Below are 20,482 nucleotides of genomic sequence, written 5' to 3' on the forward strand. Positions count from 1 at the left end.
CAGTTTGTAAAATTTTATGCCACACCTGGCACGTTTGGATGGTATGAACTGCTTAAAATGTAGTTGGCCTTTAAAATTTATCAGGGATTCATCAATAGAGATATTTTGATCCAGGGTATAAACCGTTGAAAATTTATTAGACAGAGAAGAAATTAGGGGCCGCAGTTTGAACAGGCGGTCATATCTGGCATCACTGCTTGGGGGACACTGCAAATTATCGTTAAAATGCAAAAAGCGCAGCAATGCTTCAAAGCGGTCTCTTAAAATAACTGCAGGAAAAGCTGGTGTGGCATGGACGGGACTAGAGGTCCAATACTGCCGAATTGTAGGCTTTCGGACTAGGCCCATGTTGAGTAAAACACCCAGTACAATTTTGATTTCTGTAAGGTGTGTTGGCACCCATCTCCTCCTGTGAGAAGATGTTGGGTTTTGTGCTATAAACTGGGTGGCATTAAGGTTAGTTTGATCAACCATGTGCTGTAGGAGCTCGTCATCCACAAATATCTTGAAGAAATCCACAGGGCCAAAATTTTCAACATTGATATTTATGCCCAGTGAAGCTGTAAATGTTGGTATTTGAGGGGTGAAAGAGTTTGCTGGTATCCACTGAGTGTACTGCTGTGCAATTGATGGGGTGCTATCCTGTACGTCATCTTGCTGCCTGCTAGTAACAGGCCTTTCATAGTCGGAAGAGCTGCCTGAAGGGACACTTTCACTGTCACAGATGAAATCCTCATCTGCTGAGCCCAACTCAGTTTCACTGTCCGAGCACAGGAGGGCATATGCAACAGTATATCGCCTATTTGCCATTTTTTTAGGCACTCTACAGACCCCAAACTATGCAAAAGTAAACCTTTTTGTTACTAAAATCTAAAACTTTTTTTCTAAAACACTGACCTTTTCAATGACACTGACAGGAGCACTGATACTGGCCGAGGCACTAACTCACACTTGCGCAGACACAAATGGCAGTGTGGGCACAAACTACACCCCACACACTAAAACAGTAATAAATGTAAAACTATATATATATATATATATATATATATATATATATATATATATATATATATATATATATATATATATATATATACACACTACCGTTCTAAAGTTTGGGGTCACATTGAAATGTCCTTATTTTTGAAGGAAAAGCACTGTACTTTTCAATGAAGCTAACTTTAAACTAGTCCTAACTTTAAAAAAATATACTCTATACATTGCTAATGTGGTAAATGACTATTCTAACTGCAAATGTCTAGTTTTTGGTGCAATATCTACATAGGTGTATAGAGGCCCATTTCCAGCAACTATCACTCCAGTGTTCTAATGGTACAATGTGTTTGCTCATTGGCTCAGAAGGCTAATTGATGATTAGCAAACCCTTGTGCAATCATGTTCACACATCTAAAAACAGTCTAGCTCCTTCCAGAAGCTACAAAACTGACCTTCCTGTGAGCAGATTGAGTTTCTGGAGCATCACATTTGTGGGGTCAATTAAACGCTCAAAATGGCCAGAAAAAGAGAACTTTCATCTGAAACTCGACAGTCTATTCTTGTTCTTAGAAATGAAGGCTATTCCATGCGAGAAATTGCAAAGAAATTGAAGATTTCCTACAACGGTGTGTACTACTCCCTTCAGAGGACAGCACAAACAGGCTCTAACCAGAGTAGAAAAAGAAGTGGGTGGCCGCGTTGCACAACTAAGCAAGAAGATAAGCACATTAGAGTCTCTAGTTTGAGAAACAGACGCCTCACAGGTCCCCAACTGGCATCTTCATTAAATAAATGAATAAGGAAGGCTATCACTCCATTTTGCAACGCCATGCCATACCCAGTGGACAGCGCTTGATTGGAGCCAATTTCATCCTACAACAGGACAATGACCCTAAACACACCTCCAAATTGTGCAAGAACTATTTACAGCAGAAGCAGGCAGCTGGTATTCTATCGGGTAATGGAGTGGCCAGCACAGTCACCAGATCTGAACCCCATTGAGCTGTTGTGGGAGCAGCTTGACCGTATGGTACGCCAGAAGTGTCCATCCAACCAATCCAACTTGTGGGAGCTGCTTCTAGAAGCGTGGGGTGCAATTTCTCCAGCTTACCTCAATAAATTAACAGCTAGAATGCCAAAGGTGTGCAATGCTGTAATTGCTGCAAAAGGAGGATTCTTTGACGAAAGCAAAGTTTGATGTAAAAACAATGTTATTTCAAATACAAATCATTATTTCTAACCTTGTCAATGTCTTGACTCTATTTTCTATTCATTTCACAACGTATGGTGGTGAATAAGTGTGACTTTTCATGGAAAACACAAAATTGTTTGGGTGACCCCAAACTTTTGAACGGTAGTGTGTGTATATATATATATATATATATATTTTTTTTTAAATAAAACACTGCTGAGATGAATGAACCGTGACAAGCGCTGACGCTGAGATGAACGGACTGTGACGAGCGCTGACGCTGAGATGAACGGACTGTGACAAGCGCTGACGCTGAGATGAACGGACTGTGACGAGCGCTGACGCTGAGATGAACGGACTGTGACGAGCGCTGACGCTGAGATGAACGGACTGTGACGAGCGCTGACGCTGAGATGAACGGACTGTGACGAGCGCTGACGCTGAGATGAACGGACTGTGACGAGCGCTGACGCTGAGATGAACGGACTGTGACGAGCGCTGACGCTGAGATGAACGGACTGTGACGAGCGCTGACGCTGAGATGAACGGACTGTGACGAGCGCTGACGCTGAGATGAACTGACTGTGGCGAGCGCTGACGCTGAGATGAACGGACTGTGGCGAGCGCTGACGCTGAGATGAACGGACTGTGGCGAGCGCTGACGCTGAGATGAACGGACTGTGGCGAGCGCTGACGCTGAGATGAACGGACTGTGACGAGCGCTGACGCTGAGATGAACGGACTGTGACGAGCGCTGACGCTGAGATGAACGGACTGTGACGAGCGCTGACGCTGAGATGAACGGACTGTGACGAGCGCTGACGCTGAGATGAACGGACTGTGACGAGCGCTGACGCTGAGATGAACGGACTGTGACGAGCGCTGACGCTGAGATGAACGGACTGTGACGAGCGCTGACGCTGAGATGAACGGACTGTGGCGAGCGCTGACGCTGAGATGAACTGACTGTGGCGAGCGCTGACGCTGAGATGAACGGACTGTGGCGAGCGCTGACGCTGAGATGAACGGACTGTGGCGAGCGCTGACGCTGAGATGAACGGACTGTGGCGAGCGCTGACGCTGAGATGAACGGACTGTGGCGAGCGCTGACGCTGAGATGAACGGACTGTGGCGAGCGCTGACGCTGAGATGAACGGACTGTGGCGAGCGCTGACGCTGAGATGAACGGACTGTGGCGAGCGCTGACGCTGAGATGAACGGACTGTGGCGAGCGCTGACGCTGAGATGAACGGACTGTGGCGAGCGCTGACGCTGAGATGAACGGACTGTGGCGAGCGCTGACGCTGAGATGAACGGACTGTGGCGAGCGCTGACGCTGAGATGAACGGACTGTGGCGAGCGCTGACGCTGAGATGAACGGACTGTGGCGAGCGCTGACGCTGAGATGAACGGACTGTGGCGAGCGCTGACGCTGAGATGAACGGACTGTGGCGAGCGCTGACGCTGAGATGAACGGACTGTGGCGAGCGCTGACGCTGAGATGAACGGACTGTGGCGAGCGCTGACGCTGAGATGAACGGACTGTGGCGAGCGCTGACGCTGAGATGAACGGACTGTGGCGAGCGCTGACGCTGAGATGAACGGACTGTGGCGAGCGCTGACGCTGAGATGAACGGACTGTGGCGAGCGCTGACGCTGAGATGAACGGACTGTGGCGAGCGCTGACGCTGAGATGAACGGACTGTGGCGAGCGCTGACGCTGAGACTACTGACACTGACACTAGTGGTGACAATGACAATACAAAATACTCTAAACTGAAACTGTCACTATTACTGAACTGAAGCTGTCACTGCACTAACCTAACTAATGCTAACAGGGGTGATCAGAGCCTACTCTGAGACCTGTGGACTGATTAGAACTTATTTTCCCTTTTTTTTTTTTTTTTCACTCTGAAAGATCTTAACTGTATCAATTTCTCCTCACAGACAATCTGAGGAGAAAGAGATACTCTGAAGCTGTTCGACAGGCTTCCCATTCATGTGCTTGCTGTGATTGGCTGTCACAGCGATCACATGACTGGGGGTGGGTTCTCCCACCTGTCAATCATTAGTCCGAGACCCGAAGGTGTAACTGACACTCGGTTCTCCTCGCTGCATGCACGGGAACCGGGGCGATCCTGGCCAGAGCACATGTACTCAGATATACGGCCCCCTGGAAAAAAGCCCAGGTATTTGGGGCCGCATATCTGCGTGCGCTTGGCGGGAAAGGGTTAAGCTGTGATTGAATAGTAGTGGACTCTGCTGCAGACAGACATTCTCGACTTTGCTGCAGTTACTTATTCCATGCAAAATTCACAATGTGTGTGCAGTAAAGTGTAGAGTAAAACAATTTGTCAGTTTACAGCACAATGCGAAGAGTTCCTAAATTTCCAGGCCTGTTATGACAGTTGGGTTCAGTAGCTGTATAAGGCTTTTTCAATCTTTGCCTCCCTCTAGTGGACATTGTGGCACAAGTAAACCTATATGCGCAAAACAGTGTATACAAACCATTACCATTACCATAACCATACCTAGCCATTGTTTTTTATTGGTACATTTTAAATTGAGTACCCAAGGACAAACTCTGAATAGAAAATTGCATTCAACTTCTTTGGTCGTAGGCCTTGGCTGAGTGGAACCTGTCTTGTTAAACCGCTGTATGGTCTTGGCCAACATGCTGCAGCTCAATTTTATGGTCTTGGCAATCTTCTTATAGCCTAGGCCAGTGATGATTTTTTTGGAACTACATTTCCCATGATGCTCATGCGCTCTGCAGTGCAACTCCGCATCATGGAAAATGCACCTGAGACCTTGTAACACTAACAAGTCACATGACACTGGGGATGGAAAATGGCTAATTGGGCCCAATTTTGAGGGACAGCAAATTTTCACTGAAAAAATAAATAAATAAGTTTATCTTGGTCTCATCAGACCACAGGACATGGTTCCAGTAATCCATGTCCTTAGTCTGCTTGTCTTTAGCAAACTGTGAGCTTTCTTATGCATCATCTTTTTAAAGAGGCTTCCTTCTGGGGCAACAGTCATGCAGACCAATTTGATGCAGTGTGCGACGTATGGTCTTAGCACTTGAGCACTGACAGGCTTGCCCCCCCACCCCTTTAACCTCTGCAGCAATGCAGGCAGCACTCGGCTATTTCCCATAGACAACAACCATTGGATATGACTTCTTTGGTCGACCATGGCGAGGCCTGTTCTGAGTGGAACCTGTCCTGTTAAACTGCTGTATGGTCTTGGCCACTGTGGTGCAGCTCTGTTTCAGGGTCTTGCTAATCTTCTTATAGCCTAGGCCATCTTTATGTAGAGCAACAATTTTTTTTCAGCTCCTCAGAGTTCTTTGCCATGGGGTGCCGTGTTGAACGTCCAGTAAACAATATGAGTGAGAGCGAGAACACCAAATTTAACACACCTGCTCCCCATTCATACCTGAGACCTTGTAACACTAACGAGTCACATAACATCGGGGAAGGAAAATGGCTAACAGGGCCCAATTTGAAAATTTTTGCTTAGTTGTGTGCTCACTTTTGTTGCCAGTGGTTTTGACATTAAGACCCCTTTCACACTGGAGACGTTTTTCAGGCATTTTAGCGCTAAAAATAGCACCTGTAAAGCGCCTGCAAAAACCATCTCTCAATGCTCCCCTGTGTGAAAGCCAGAGTGCTTTCACACTGGGACGCTGTGCTGGCAGGAAGTAAAAAAAAAAGTCCTGTGAGTCCTGCATCTTTGGGGTGGTGGAGGAGGGTGCAGTGTGCCATTGAAATAAATGGGCACTGCTGCTGTAGCGCATGCGAAGCGATTTGGCACTACACAGGCACTATTCACCCTTTAGTGCCGCCAAAAATGTTGGTAAAGCGCCGCTAAAACTAGCAACGCTTTACCACTAACATGGCAGGCAGCTCAGTGTGAAAGGGCTCTAATGGCTGTGTTATTTTGAGGGTACAGCAAATTTACACTGTTATACAAGCTGTACACTCACTACTTTACATTGTAGCAGAGCGGCATTCACTCAGTGTTGTCACATGAAATAGAGCTGCAACTAAAGATTAATTTGTCTGTCGATTATTTTTTCGATTAGTCAACGACTATCCAATTATTTTTTTATATTTTTTTTTTTTTTATGAATCTAGTGTGTTCTTTTTGTGATTAGATAATAATCCTTTGGATAACTTTACAAAAAAAATGATACGCACAACTTCTAAATATAATATTTCAACTTTTATTAAATTTTTTCCAAAAAGTATTTCAATGTGGTAAAGTTTTTACAGTATAAAAAAGTGCCAAAAATAAAATGTAAACAACACTTTAGCATCAGGCACGAATAATGGTTATGGCATTGCCATTAATTCAGAGCCTGAAGCATTAAAAAATGCCATATAAAAATGCTACAAAAGCACTGCTGCTCTGCACTGCTGCTCATGCTCAACACTGTGTACACAACACATGAAAGACATAATATACCAAAATAAAGTGCCCAAAAATAAAAAGGTAATGCTTTAGGGCATGAGGCATTAAAATGCCATATAAATTCTGCCTAATACTTTGCAAAAGATGCATTCTGAAGGCATTGTGTGTTACCTTACTACTCAACCACACATAATGCCTTCAGAATGCATCTTTTGCAAAGTGTTAGGCAGAATTTATATGGCATTATGCCTCTTGACCTAAAGTGTTGTTGTTTAACACCACAAAAATGCTGGTCAACATACAATAACACTATGTAATTGTAATCATCATTGACTGAATACATAGTGTTATTGTAGAGTCAGAGTGCTGATTGAGCAGTATTTTTGTGGTGTGTTACTTAATTGTAATGTAAAACATACCTGAGGAGGTAACATGGTTTTCAAGAAGGAGCCATATCCAACAAAAGCACTGCTGCTCTGAGTCTGAAGTCTGAACTGCTGCTCAAAACTGTGCAAAAACACAAGTTCCCAAAAATAAAATGTAACGCTTTAGGGCATGAGGCATGAAAATGCCATATAAATTCTGCCTAACACTTTGCAAAGATGAATTCAGAAGGCATTGTGCTGTGTGGTAACCTTACTACTCAACCACAAATAATACCTTCAGAATGCATCTTTTGCAAAGTGTTAGGCAGAATTTATATGGCATTATGCCTCTTGACCTAAAGTGTTGTTGTTTAACCACTACAGCCCCGGACCAATAAACACCTTAAGGACCAGAGGTCTTTTTCCAATTTCGCACTGCGCTGCTTTAACTGGTAATTGCGCGGTCATGCAATATTGCACCCAAACGAAATTTGCGTCCTTTTCTTCCCACAAATAGAGCTTTCTTTTGATGGTATTTGATTGCCTCTGCGATTTTTATTTTTTGCGATATAAATGGAAAAAGAGCGAAAATTTTGAAAAAAAATATATATTTTCTTCTTTTTGTTATAAGAAAAATCGAATAAACTAAATTTTAGTCATACATTGAGGGCAAAATGTATTCAGCCACATGTCTTTAGTAAAAAAAATGTCAATAAGCGTATATTTTTTGGTTTGCGCAAAAGTTATAGCGTCTACAAACTAGAGTACATTTTCTGGAATTTACACAGCTTTTAATTTATGACTGCCTATCTCATTTCTTGAGGTGCTAAAATGGCAGGGCAGTACAAACCCCCCCCCCCAAATGACCCCATTTTGAAAAGTAGACACCCCAAGGAAATTGCTGATGGGTATGTTGAGCCCATTGAATATTTTTTTTTTTTTGTCCTAAGGGATTGAATAATGACAAAAAAATAAAAATAATTTACAAAAAGTTGTCACTAAATGATATATTGCTCACACATGCCATGGTTATATGTGGAATTGCACCCCAAAATATATTCCGCTACTTCTCCTGAGTATGGGGATACCACATGTGTTGGACTTTTTGGGAGTCTAGTCGCGCACGGCACCCCGAAAACCAATCACCACCTTTAGGATTTCTAAGGGTGCAAATTTTTGAATTTACTCCTCACTACCTATCACAGTTTCGAATGCCATAAAATGCCAAAATAGCACAAAACCCCCCAAAATGACCCCATTTTGGAAAGTAGACACTCCAAGCTATTTACTGAGAGGCATGTTGAGTCCATGGAATATTTTATATTTTGCCACAAGTTGCGGGAATATTACAAACTTTTTTTTTTTTTTGCACAAAGTTGTCACTAAATGATATATTGCTCACACATGCTATGGGCATACGTGAAATGACACCCCAAAATACATTCTGCTGCTTCTCCTGAGAACAGGGATACCACATGTGTGGGACTTTTTGGGAGCCTAGCCGCGTACGGGACCCCGAAATCCAAGCACGGTCTTCCGGATTTAAATATTAAATGCTACCAAAAAAAACTGTTAGCGATCGCAGGGATCAGACCTGACTCTGCGATCGCTGCAGTTATGTGTTTAGTGTTTTGTAAGTGACAGTGATCGATCGATACTGCACTTGGGTGGGCTGGGCAGAGGGGCAAAACGCAGGTGCCAGCAGGTATCTGGGCTGATCCCGCTAACAATGCGTTTTTTTGGAACCCTGAACTGCTGGGGACGCTAGTATAGATCTGATCAGATATTGATCTGTTCAGATTCTATACCACTACGGGAGGTTTATGCTTTGCGTGTGGGTGTTAGCGGTACTGGCAGTAACCTAGCGCTGCCTGGGGCGACGCAGACCCTGACCCTAAAACCTAATTGATATCACCCGCCGGGTGATCAGGGGGTTAAACCTTTATTGGGTAATAAATGGTGGGTGCCCTGATGCTATAAAAAGCAAACTAACTAACCAGAGTCACCCGTAACACTTATACGGTGATCAGTGGTGAAAGGGTTAACTAGGGGCAATCAGGGGGTTCAAATTTTTATTAGGTAGTATATGGGGGTACCTAACGCTATAAAAACCTGGCGGTGAACCTAAAAAAATAACTAGCTACCTAACGACACTAGTGACACTAATGCAGCGATCAGAGAAACGATCGCTTAGTGACACTGGCAAAAGGGGGTGAAAGGGTTAACTAGGGGCAATCAGGGGGTTAAAACCATTATTGGGTAGTATATCGGGGTACCTAGCGCTATAAAAACCTGGCGGTGAATTTAAAAAAAACTAGCTACCTAGCGACACTGATGCAGCGATCAGAAAAATGATCGCTTAGTGACACTGGCAAAAGGGGGTGAAAGGGTTAACTAGGGGCAATCAGGGGGTTAAAACCATTATTGGGTAGTATATCGGGGTACCTAGCGCTATAAAAACCTGGCGGTGAACCCTGGCGGGGGGGGGGGGGGGTTTGTGTGCCTGTGTGTACCTACATGTCAGTGTAGTGTTGGTGCACACTTTTAGTCTTCTCCTCGTAGTCCGGTCAAAAAGACCGCCCCGAGGAGAATGACATCACTTCCTCCTTCCTGTGTAAACAATACACAGTGGGAGGAAGTCCGTCATTGGCCAGGAGCGATCCAGAGGGGGTGGCCAGAAACCAACGGCCATCCCCTCATCACGGATCGCTTCTGCAGCGAACCAGACCGCCGTATCCAGCGGGAGGGGGTCTGATAGGACCCCCCACCCGATGGAAGGCAGGCACGTACATCTACGTGCTTGTGCCTGCCTGTGCCATTGTGATGACGTACAATGGCAATACGGCGGTCCTTAAGTGGTTAACACCACAAAAATGCTGGTCAACATACAATAACACTATGTAATTGTAATCATTGATGATTGAATACATAGTGTTATTGTAGAGTCAGAGTGCTGATTGAGCAGTATTTTTGTGGTGTGTTACTTTAATTGTAATGTAAAACATACCTGAGGAGCTAACAGTTTTCAAGGAAGGAAGCAAGGAGGAACCAAGCCCACCAAAAGCACTGCTCAACACTGTGGCTGTGCAAAAATATGGCCAATACAACACTGAAGGCAGCCATGAGCCATCTCAACATAAATACACTAATACAGCCCAACAAGAACACAACACAGTCATGACGAGTGCAAAAGGTTGGGGGCCTGTGTTACTTCCTCCATTACAATGCTATATTTTAGCATATCAACATGCTCTGATGTTAGGCTTGCTCTTTTTTTAGTCACAATGTTGCCAGCAACTGAGAAAAGCCTTTCAGATGGGGTTGATGTTGCAGGCACAGACAAGTAACTCTGCCAGCATGGCCAAGATGGGAAACCTCTTTTAATTTTCCTTCCACCATTTCAGCGGATTTTCTTCCTTTAGAATAGCCTGCTCACTGAAATACATGTGTATCTCATTCCGCACAACTTCACTGTGGGTTTCTTGATCTTGGATGTGACCAGTGTCATCCTTGCCATTACTGTGGTGGTCATCTGAATCTGAATAACCGAGCAAAGTGTCTAACAGAGACACTTGCCTCTTCTCAGAAAATTTCATGTCTGCACTGGTTGACCGTTGTGTCTCGCATCGATGTTGCGTTTTCTCTTCCTCATATCTTCTTTCCACTTCAAGAGCAAGAGCTTGGACCTTGAGGTGAACTTTTAAACTGTCCTCTGCTGGCAGGAATTTTAGTTTGTGGAATCTGGGGTCCAGGGCTGCTGCAATAAGACATATATTTTCTCCACCATCATCTCTGAATCTAGTTTCCCGCTCCCATCTTGATGTCATCTCCTTTGCAGCAACACTTTGGAAAGCTTTGACTGCTGCTGTCTCGCAAATTGTGCTCTGTATGGATTTCTGGAGGCCCTTTACCAGAGGAGGTAGAGCGGAAGCAGTCACATAGGACTCCACTCCAGAAAACAGTAGCACACTCAAATGGCTTCAGGACTTGTTCCACTTCCTCAAGTAACCTCCACTGATCATGTTTTAAATCTAGGAAGCGCTTCCCTCGTGGTGTGACATCAGGATCGGAAAGAGTTGCAGTCACCGGCCACCTCTGTTCAAGCAGGTGGCTGATCATGTGCAAAGTACTGTTCCATCTTACGGATAAATCATTTATTAGTGCATGCTCAGGGGTACCCATTTGTTGCTGCTTTGCTTTAAGCTTTGTAGTGGCCAGCTCACTTTTTTTAAATGTTCCACAAGGCACTTTGCAGCCCTCAGGGTCTTGCTGATCTGGGGATCCCTCAGGGCATGGTTGACCACTAACTGCAATGTATGACCAGCACACCTGAGAGAAGAGATGCCATGCTTTTCTTCCAAAATACGCAGAGCAGCGACAACATTTGCAGCTTTAACATGGACAACTACATTTACATTGGCCATGCATATCTCAAACTTTTCAGCTGCTTTTTCCACCCAGTTAGCAATGTTTTCAGCTGTGTGCCGATCTTCAAGTGGCATAGTGGTCAGATTGTACGATGTCAGATTCCAGTCTTCATTGATGAAGTGGCATGTGACACCCAAGTATGCCTCTGTGGCAATGCTGGTCCATGCGTCTGTGGTGAGAGCTATTTTTGATTTCACATCTTTGAGTGATGCTTTCAATCTTTCAAAATTCTCCTCATATTTCTTCTCCATCAGCTTAGTGAAATGGGACCTGGAGGGAAGTGTGTATCCTGGGTAAAACGTGTTGATCATCTCACGAAATCCTTGACCGTCTACAATGGAAAGAGGTCTCATATCTTTTACAATCATGTTGAATATGCTATTGGTATATGCAACGGCCATTTGGGGTGTGCAAACAGTGACATCCTTTTTATGGAAGAACTCCTGTACACAGCTTTGCCTCTTCCTGAGAAAAAAAAACAAAAAAGACACAATAATAATTAACATTTAGGAACCTGAATCAAGTTTAACCAACATGAATGCTCAATGCTGCTAATAATGTACTTGTACTGCGTATTTAAAAGAGGGTATGGGTAGGGTAGTAAATGTCTGTCTGCAATTAAATTAATATTATATTGTTGCTGCTCTGTGTATTGTAAGAAAAGCATGGCATCTCTTCTCTCAGCTCATGCATTGCAGGAAGTTGTCAAATTGAATGTCATTGTCAATGTCAACCATGCCCTGAGGGATCCCCAGATCAGCAAGAGGGCTGCAGTGCAAAAAGTGCCTTGTGAATGTGAAACATAAAAAAAAAAAAAAACATGAGATGGCCAATAAAAAAAAGAAATTAGCAAAGCAGCACGGCAACAAATAATGTACCCCTGGCCCCTGAGCATGCACTAATAATGATGTATCTTACTTACTAGCTGTAGCAGCATGAGCATATAAAATATATTAATAAATATTGACCACAAATTACTCCCATTGTCTCCCAAAACAAACAAAATACTAGTAAGTAAGTAGTAAGTACTTACAAAGATGGCTCGTCCGTTTGAGGCCGTAGTGCGCCAGGATGTTTTCTTCTGAGGTGCTCGTGCATCGCAGTAGTGCTGCCGTGGTACGCCAGTTCGGTTTTGCAGAGGGAACAAAGAACCATTTTATCTGGCCTCTGTTTAAAGAATTCCCATACCTTTGAAAGTCGTGGTCTGGATTTTCGTGCTGCACCGGAACTTTTTTTCCTTATTCCCGGGAGCAGGAGCAGCTGCCACCGCCATTACCGTCATTTACCCGCGAAATGACACGTGCGAGACGCATCAACGCCATTCACGCACGTTGATGTATTTTCTTAGTCGATGTAGTCGATTACGTCGACGTGTCGTGGCAGCTCTAACATGAAACTATATAATAAAATATTTACAAAAATGTGAGGGGTGTACTCACTTTTGTGAGATACTTTGTGTGTAATAATATATATATAAAATATGTATGTGTATATATAATGTGCGTGTGAATACAGTATATAAAATGTTTATTAGTATACTGCACTTTTTAACCCTTTTGTAATGGACATTTCTTTAGGTGGTCCAAATGAAGTGCAAAGACGACAGAATTAAGCTGATGAATGAGATATTAAATGGCATTAAAGTGCTAAAGCTCTATGCCTGGGAACTAGCTTTTAAGGAAAAAGTGCTTGGAATCCGACAAGAGGAGCTTAAAGTGCTGAAGAAATCTGCTTACCTGTCTGCAGTTGGCACGTTCACCTGGGTTTGCGCACCTTTCTTGGTATGTTATTGTGCGTTGATGGGCAGCTTTTTATTTATTTTGTTTTTGTTTTGTTTAAATTTGATATATCTGAATCAAGGAATGATGAAGATAGAAGATGGTGCATGCTCGGCATTTGCATTGTGTGAGATTATATTCAGCTAACCTTTTCCGTCTCAGCATAATATGTGGGGTCCTCACTATTCTGCTTTTCACACAATGTGTAAATACTCATTAGAGCATGGATACCATCAGGGTATACTATTTGTCCAATGAATAGTTGGGTAAAGCAGGAGAAGAAATGGACTAAAGCTAGGGATTGCTAAAAGCTGGATCCAAATGTCAAAGCCAAATGGAAATCCAGGCGTAGTTAGGACAGTCAGTGTTTCATGCAAGCTAGTAAAAAGACACAGTGGGAATATGACAAAGCATGGACATTAACCTTTTTACTGCCATGGATGTAAGAACTACAATGTGACAAAACTGCTTGCTGCAGGGGTGTGGATCCCTCAATAAAAAGGGGCCCCATTCCTGAAGGTTTTTAAACGGAGCCCACTGTAAGTGGTGAAGATTGGGTTTGTCTGGTTTTTGCCGCAGAACCCTGCATCTGGATAAAGTAAGTGGAGATTCCTAAGGAATTTTCTAATTCTTATGGGTTTTCTCCTTTAAGTAAAATGTTGTCATGCCTAAAGTCGTCACCGGGGGGCTGTCAAGAGCACGTATCAGATTCCATGCTTGTCAGTCTCGCTCTGTGTCATTACAAGCTGCACGCTTCCTCCAGCCCTAGCCACAGGTAAGATGTTAGAAGGGAGGCTTTTCTTTTAGATTCCCCCACCTGGACTGTTTTTCATCTCTCCAGAAGCATGGGTCAGTCGGCGGTATGCCGCTGCGCCACCACCATAGTATGGCAGTTTTCTCCAGCAACTCTCCTCCATCCCAAACACCCCCCATGCCGATCCAGTCAGATCGGAGCCCCACTTGCATGAGAAAGCAGTCCTTTTTGAAAAAAAAAGTGAGGGGGGGCGCGGTGGGACGTTGGAGAGGGGGGATGTTAAGCCCCATGGCCTAACGTTGAAGTTCAAGTGCTTCAACGTTCACAGACACAGGGCTGCGTAGGCTGTAAGTACACCTTTTGCAGGTGTATTCAGCTGATGGAGGGACACAGCGCAGATGGGGGCATGTGAGTGTTCGTGACACACAGGTATTCCCAGGACACGTTTACTTAAGCATCAGCCTGAAATTGATAGCAGCGCCATTTGCTGGACTATTTGCTCAGCAGTGGGTACATTTTCTGGTAGTACCTCTGCATTTGTTCTTGGCACTATGGGCAGAAGGGGAGGTACAAATACCCCAAAAAAACAGGAGCTCAAGGGGGATCTTCCTCAGGCTCTGAGGACCCCCTCTGCAACGCCACCCCCCTGACCCCCCCCCCCCAAAAGGCCTAGGAAGGCTGGTCAGAGCGAGTCATCGGGGTTGCAACTGCTTCCGGCATTTCAGCCCCTGTATATATTACTGAGGAGGTTTTCTGCTCAGCCATGATTGGCTTTAATCACATCTTCACAGAGTGGAAGAAAACACATTAGGTCCCCTTCTACCACCCAGGTCCCTCAAACAGAGGAACAGTGGGAGAGGGAAGATTCTCTCTTGGGACCGTGAAGAGGCTGATGACTCCTCTTCCCGAGGGATCAAGTGAGGGAAGGACCTTCTTCAGCTTCACAGGTGGAGAAATTGCTGGTGCAATCTCTTACTGAAATGGCCCGCTCCACATTTAAGCTACCCTTAACTGAGTCTGTTGAAAAGCCCACTTCTTGTTTGGGTTCTCTGAAGCCTCCTCAAGCTTTGCGTGCCTTTCCTGTCCATTCATTGCTGGAAAAGCTTATGTATTCTGAGTGGCATCACCCAGATAAGCACTTTTCCCACCAAAGAGTTTAACACTTTATCCTATGGAGGAAAAATTTACAAAGATGTGGGGCAATACCAGCAATTGACTCTGCTATATCCTCCGTAAATAAGTTTGACTTGCCCTGTTGACAATGCTCAAATGCTTAGGGATCCAACTGATCAAAAGTTGGAATTCCTGTTAAAAAAAAAACATTGTTTCTTTGGCAGGTTCAGTAGCTCAACCTGCAGTGGCAGCAATTGGGGTGTGTCAATCCTTGAGAGACCATTGGAAACTGGTGCTCAAAATTCTCCCTGAACAGCAGGCCCAGGATTTAGCCGAGCTGCCAGCGGCTTTGTGTTTTGCAATTGATGCAATAAGAAATTCTATTCTTCAGACTTCTCACCTTGCGCTTGGGTTGGTGCATATGCGTAGAATCTTAGAAAAGTTGGTCAGCCAAAGTGCCATACAAAAAGCTCCTGGCTGTGTTTCCTTTCTGCGGTCAAAGGTTGTTTGGGGATGGTTTGGACAAATATATCCAAGAGATCAAGTGGGAAAAGTACACTTTTGCCAGTTCAGAAAAGGAGTAAACGTCCCTCATTTAAACGGGCTCTTTCAACCCCAGGGACAAAAGAAATCCTGGGGGAGGAAACCTACAAGACAGAACGCTAAAGCCCCTTTATGAAGGGGTGGCCCCGCTCGCTCGAGTGGCTGGAAAACTGCTACAGTTCTCAAGGGTTTGACAGGAGGATTTTTAAGACAGATGTTCTCCACAATAGCTCTAGGTTACAAACTAGATTTCCAAGGATTCCCATCTCCCTCATTTCCTCAGGTCAAATGTTCCCAAAGATCCAGAGAAAAAGAGGTCTCTCATTCAAGCGTTAGACCGACCTGTCGCAAAAAGTGATCATGGTGGTCCCCACGGAAGAGCAGGGCTTGGGGTTCTATTCAAACCTTTTCATGGTTCCAAAACCAAATGGATATGTCAGACCCGATTTTAGATCTTTGAGATCTAGAATGGTTCCTGAAAATTCGCTCTTTTCGTATGGAATTGATCCAAGCAGTAGTCTCCTTCCTACAAGGAGGAGAATGTCTGGCATCAATCGACATCAAGGATGCTTACCCGCATGTACCCATCTTCCCCGCTGATCAGAAATATATGCGTTTCAAAGTGGAAAACCTCCATTATCAGTTTGTAGCTCTGCCTTTCGGTCTAGCTACTTAACCTCAGGTGTTTACAAAGGTCCTGGCCCCTCCTCTGGCCCGATTAAGGGCCAAAGGTATAACGATTAAAGCTTACCTGGACTACCTCCTCTTGATCGGTTGGTAGCCTTAGACCAAAGCATGGTCACCACTGTCAACTACCTGGAATACCTAGGTTGGGTCCTCAACCTAGAGAAATCTGCATTAAAGTCATTAAGAAGACTAGCGTACTTGGGTTTGGTTATAGATAACAACCCAGAAGAGGGTGTTTTTACACCAGGTAAAGATCAGCGCCATAAAGGGGCTGGTTCAGGTGGTCAGGGCGAAGAAGGGTCATCCTATTCGCCTTTGCACGAGATTGTTGGGAAAGATGGTGGCTTCTTTCAAAGTGGTTCACTATGCTCAGTTTTATTCGAGACTGCTGCAAAACAGTATCCTGTCTGCCTGGAACAAGAAGGTCCAGGCGCTAGACTTTCTGATGCGTTTGTCGCCAAAAGTGCGCCAGAGCCTCAGTTTGTGGTTGATACCCAGGAATCTGCAGAAGGGGTAATCCTTCCTACCAGTTACCTGGAAAGTGGTAACAGATGCCTGCCTTCTGGGTTGGGGAGCAGTCCTGAATGAGACAACTGTCCCAAGGGAAATGGTCCAGAACCAAAAGGACCTTGTCCATTGACATTCTAGAGATTCGGCCAGCGTATCTAGCCCTAAAGGCCTGGACATTCAGGTTGCGAAATTGTCCTGTCAGGATCCATTCCGACAATACTACAGCAGTGGCTTACATCAATCACCAAGGGGGCACCAGAAGTCATGCAGCCCAGGGAGAGATAAGCCATATCCTAACTTGGGCAGAAAAGCATGTGCCGTGCATATCGGCAATCTTCATTCCAGGGGTAGAGAATTGTCAGACGACTTCTTCAGTCGCCAGCAGTTGTTACCAGGGGAATGGTCTCTTCACTCCGACATGTTCCGGGCTATATGCCAAAGATGGGGGATCCCGGATGTGGACTTGTTTGTGTCCAGGTTCAACAACAAAGTCAACAACTTTGTGTCAGGAACAAGGAATCCACTTGCATATGGAACAGATGTGTGGGTTCAGTTCTCACCGATTTACGCATTTCCTGCTATTCTGCTGCTACCCTGACTTGTTCGCTGGATCAAACAGGAAAGGAAGTTGGTAGTTCTTGTGGCCCCAGCATGGCCCAGAAGATCTTGATATGCAGGGATCGTAAAAATGGCGGTACGGGCCCCATGGACCCTACCACCACATCCAGACCCGCTATCGCAAGGACCAGTGTTCCACCCTACCTTCCAAATGCTAAAGTTAATGGTTTGGCTATTGAAACCCACATTCTGAAGAATCGTGGGCTTTCAGGTTCAGTGTTATCTGCCTTGATTAATGTAAGGAAGCCAGCTTCCATAGTAATTTATTATAAAGTCTGGAAGGCATAGGTTTCCTGGTATGAATCCAGGAGTTGGCATCCCAGAAAGTATGTCATAGGTAGAATCCTTGCCTCTCTGCAAATGAGGTTAGAAATGAAGCTGGCCTTGAGTATCATCAAAGGCCAGGTCTCGGCATTATCGATTTTTGTTTCAAGGACCACTTGCTTCTCATTCTTTGGTCCGAATCGTTATACATGGGGTAATGCGGCTAGAGCGCCCCTGACCCCTTCGGACTTGAATTTAGTTCTGTCTGCATTACAGAAACAGCTTTTTGAAATGATACGATGTTCCCTTGGTCCTGTTGACAAGGAAACTATTTTTTTCTGGTAGCCTTATCTTCTGCAAGAAGGGTATCAGAATTGGCTGCTCCTTTCTGTAAAGAGCCATATTTATTCATTCACAAGGATGGAGTAGTATTGCGTCCTCACCTCATCCTAGTTTTTTGGCTGAAGGTGGTTTCAGGTTTTCATCTAAACCAGGATATTGTTCTATTTTCATTTTTTCCATAACCCTGTTCTAGGGAAGAAACGTCACTACATTCTCTGGATGTAGTGGGAGAGGTCAAAATCTATTTGGAAGCAACTGCTCAGATTCGGAAAACTGATGCTTTGTTTGGGTTGCCTGAAGGTCCTTGGAAAGGACAGGCAGCATCCAAATCTACTATTAAGTGGATTCGGCAAGTAATTATTCAAGCATATGGTTTGAAGAGCAATGTTCCAATTTTCGAATCAAAGCGCACTCCACAAGGGCTGTTAGTGCTTCGTGGACAGTGCTTCACCAAACCTCCATGGCTCAGATCTGCAAGGCCACAACTTGGTCTTCAATCCATACATTCACCAGATTCTATCAGGTGGATGTAGGAAAACATGAGGATATCGCCTTTGGGCACAGTGTGCATAGGTCCTCAGGTCTGATTGCACCCTACTTTTGTTTGCATCTCCCTCCCCTCAGATAGCATTGCTCTGGGACATCCCATACAGTAATTACTGTGGCTCTGTGTCCCGTGATGCACGATAAAGAAAATAGGATTTTTTATAACAGCTTACCTGTGAAATCCTTTTTTTGGAGTACATCATGGGACACAGAGGTCTCTATGAGGTCCTTTCTGATTACACGTGTATTGCTTTGCTACAAAACTGAGGTACTCCCAGTAAGGGGAGGGGTTATATAGGGAGCTAAACTCCCTGTCTATAGTGTGCCAGTGTCCATCACCTAAAGGTGCCGATATAACCCATACAGTAATTACTGTGGCTCTGTGTCCTGTGATGTGCTCCAAGAAAACAATTTTACAGGTATTTAAATCTAGAAAATTAATTTTCTCTGCACTAGCTTCATAGTTTAGTGGCTCTCTTTTTTCTTGCAACTCGTATCTCCTCTTATTTTTGTTTGAAGAGCAGGGAGATTGATAAATGCACCTGTGGTCAGCTTTTCAACCATGCCTTCCATCTAGCACCAATTTAAAAGAAAGGAGTAGAAGAAAGCCTCACCTCCATCACTTATTTTTTCTGGCATTTGAATATATACAAGGCACATTGCTCTGTCAGACCCTCAGAGCACGGTTGCAGTCCCATTTACAGACTGTTTTGCCCAGGGTTGAATCTACTGACAGTGGCTCTTGTTGTAAATCGCACATTTGATAGTGTATCAGCACACTTCTATGCAGAGAATGATTCTCTGCTGTGATTGTGGGACCTTAAGCTGTCACACTTTACATTCTGCAGCTAAGTATGAGGGGGGGCTTCTACACATAAAAGTTTTTTTTTATAATTAATATGTTCATTATTTAACACTACTGCATGTACTAATACAATAAGTTGCTTTGATTCAAAGCAACATTAAAATACATTCAGCATATCCGATTCTGCTTATTAAACAAATGAATGTAGTACTAAGTATGGGCTAAAGTCACGTAGACTATGCAGTTAGCTTTTTTAATAGTACTATATAGTTAGTGAATTGATATAGATCAACCACTTGCCGCCCGCCCTATAGGCAATTGACGGCTGCAAAGTGGTTTCATAATCCTGATCGGACGTCATATGACGTGATCAGGATTTTGAGCCGCTGCGTGCCCCCGGGGGCGCGCATCGCGGCAATTGTTGTTGCAGGGTGTCAGTCTGACACCCTGCAACTACGATCTCGGTAAAGAGTCTCCGGTGATTGGCTTTTCCTCACTTGCGTCTGTCAGACGCGAGTAGAGGAGAGCCGATCGGCTGCTCCTTTGACAGGGGGGGGTCTGTGCTGATCGATTATCAGCGCAGCCCCCCCGAGGATGCCCACACTGGACCACCAGGGACGCCACAGACCACCAGGGATGCCCAGGACAAGGTAATCCTCCCTAGACCACCAGGGATGCCAGTCAGTGCCCATAATGGATGCCAATCAGTGCCCACAATGGGCATCACTGATTGGCATGCATTATTGTTTGGCACCGATTGGCATCCATTAGTACAGTACAACATAATACAATGCCGCCTATCAGTGCCCACCTGTGCCGCCTATCAGTGCCCACCTGTGCCGCCTATCAGTGCCCACCTGTGCCGCCTATCAGTGCCCGCCTGTGCCGCCTATCAGTGCCCGCCTGTCCATGCCCATTTGTGCCGCCTGTCCATGCCCATCTGTGCCGCCTGTCCATGCCCATCTGTGCCGCCTGTCCATGCCCATCTGTGCCGCCTGTCCATGCCCATCTGTGCCATCCATCCATGCCAATCTGTGCCAGCTATCAGTGCCCATCCGTGCCGCCTATCAGTGCCACATATCAGTGTCCATCAATGCCACCTCATCAGTGCCACTTCAT

The 20,482-nt window shown here is 44.8% G+C and overlaps 1 protein-coding gene across 1 annotated transcript in view; it reads left to right on the forward strand.

The window, feature by feature from the left end:
- Window positions 1-20,482, forward strand: part of ABCC1 (ATP binding cassette subfamily C member 1 (ABCC1 blood group)) — an 852,279-nt gene that overhangs the window by 318,311 nt on the left and 513,486 nt on the right. Inside the window, exon 12 of the mRNA XM_077448931.1 lies at window positions 12,981-13,184. Coding sequence (XP_077305057.1) covers window positions 12,981-13,184 — 204 coding nt within the window. The remainder of the gene's footprint in view (window positions 1-12,980; window positions 13,185-20,482) is intronic.

This window comes from Lithobates pipiens, unplaced genomic scaffold, assembly GCF_037356315.1.
Source record: "Lithobates pipiens isolate NorthernLeopardFrog02 unplaced genomic scaffold, aLitPip1_a1.2 Scaffold_22, whole genome shotgun sequence".
NCBI lineage: Eukaryota > Metazoa > Chordata > Amphibia > Anura > Ranidae > Lithobates > Lithobates pipiens.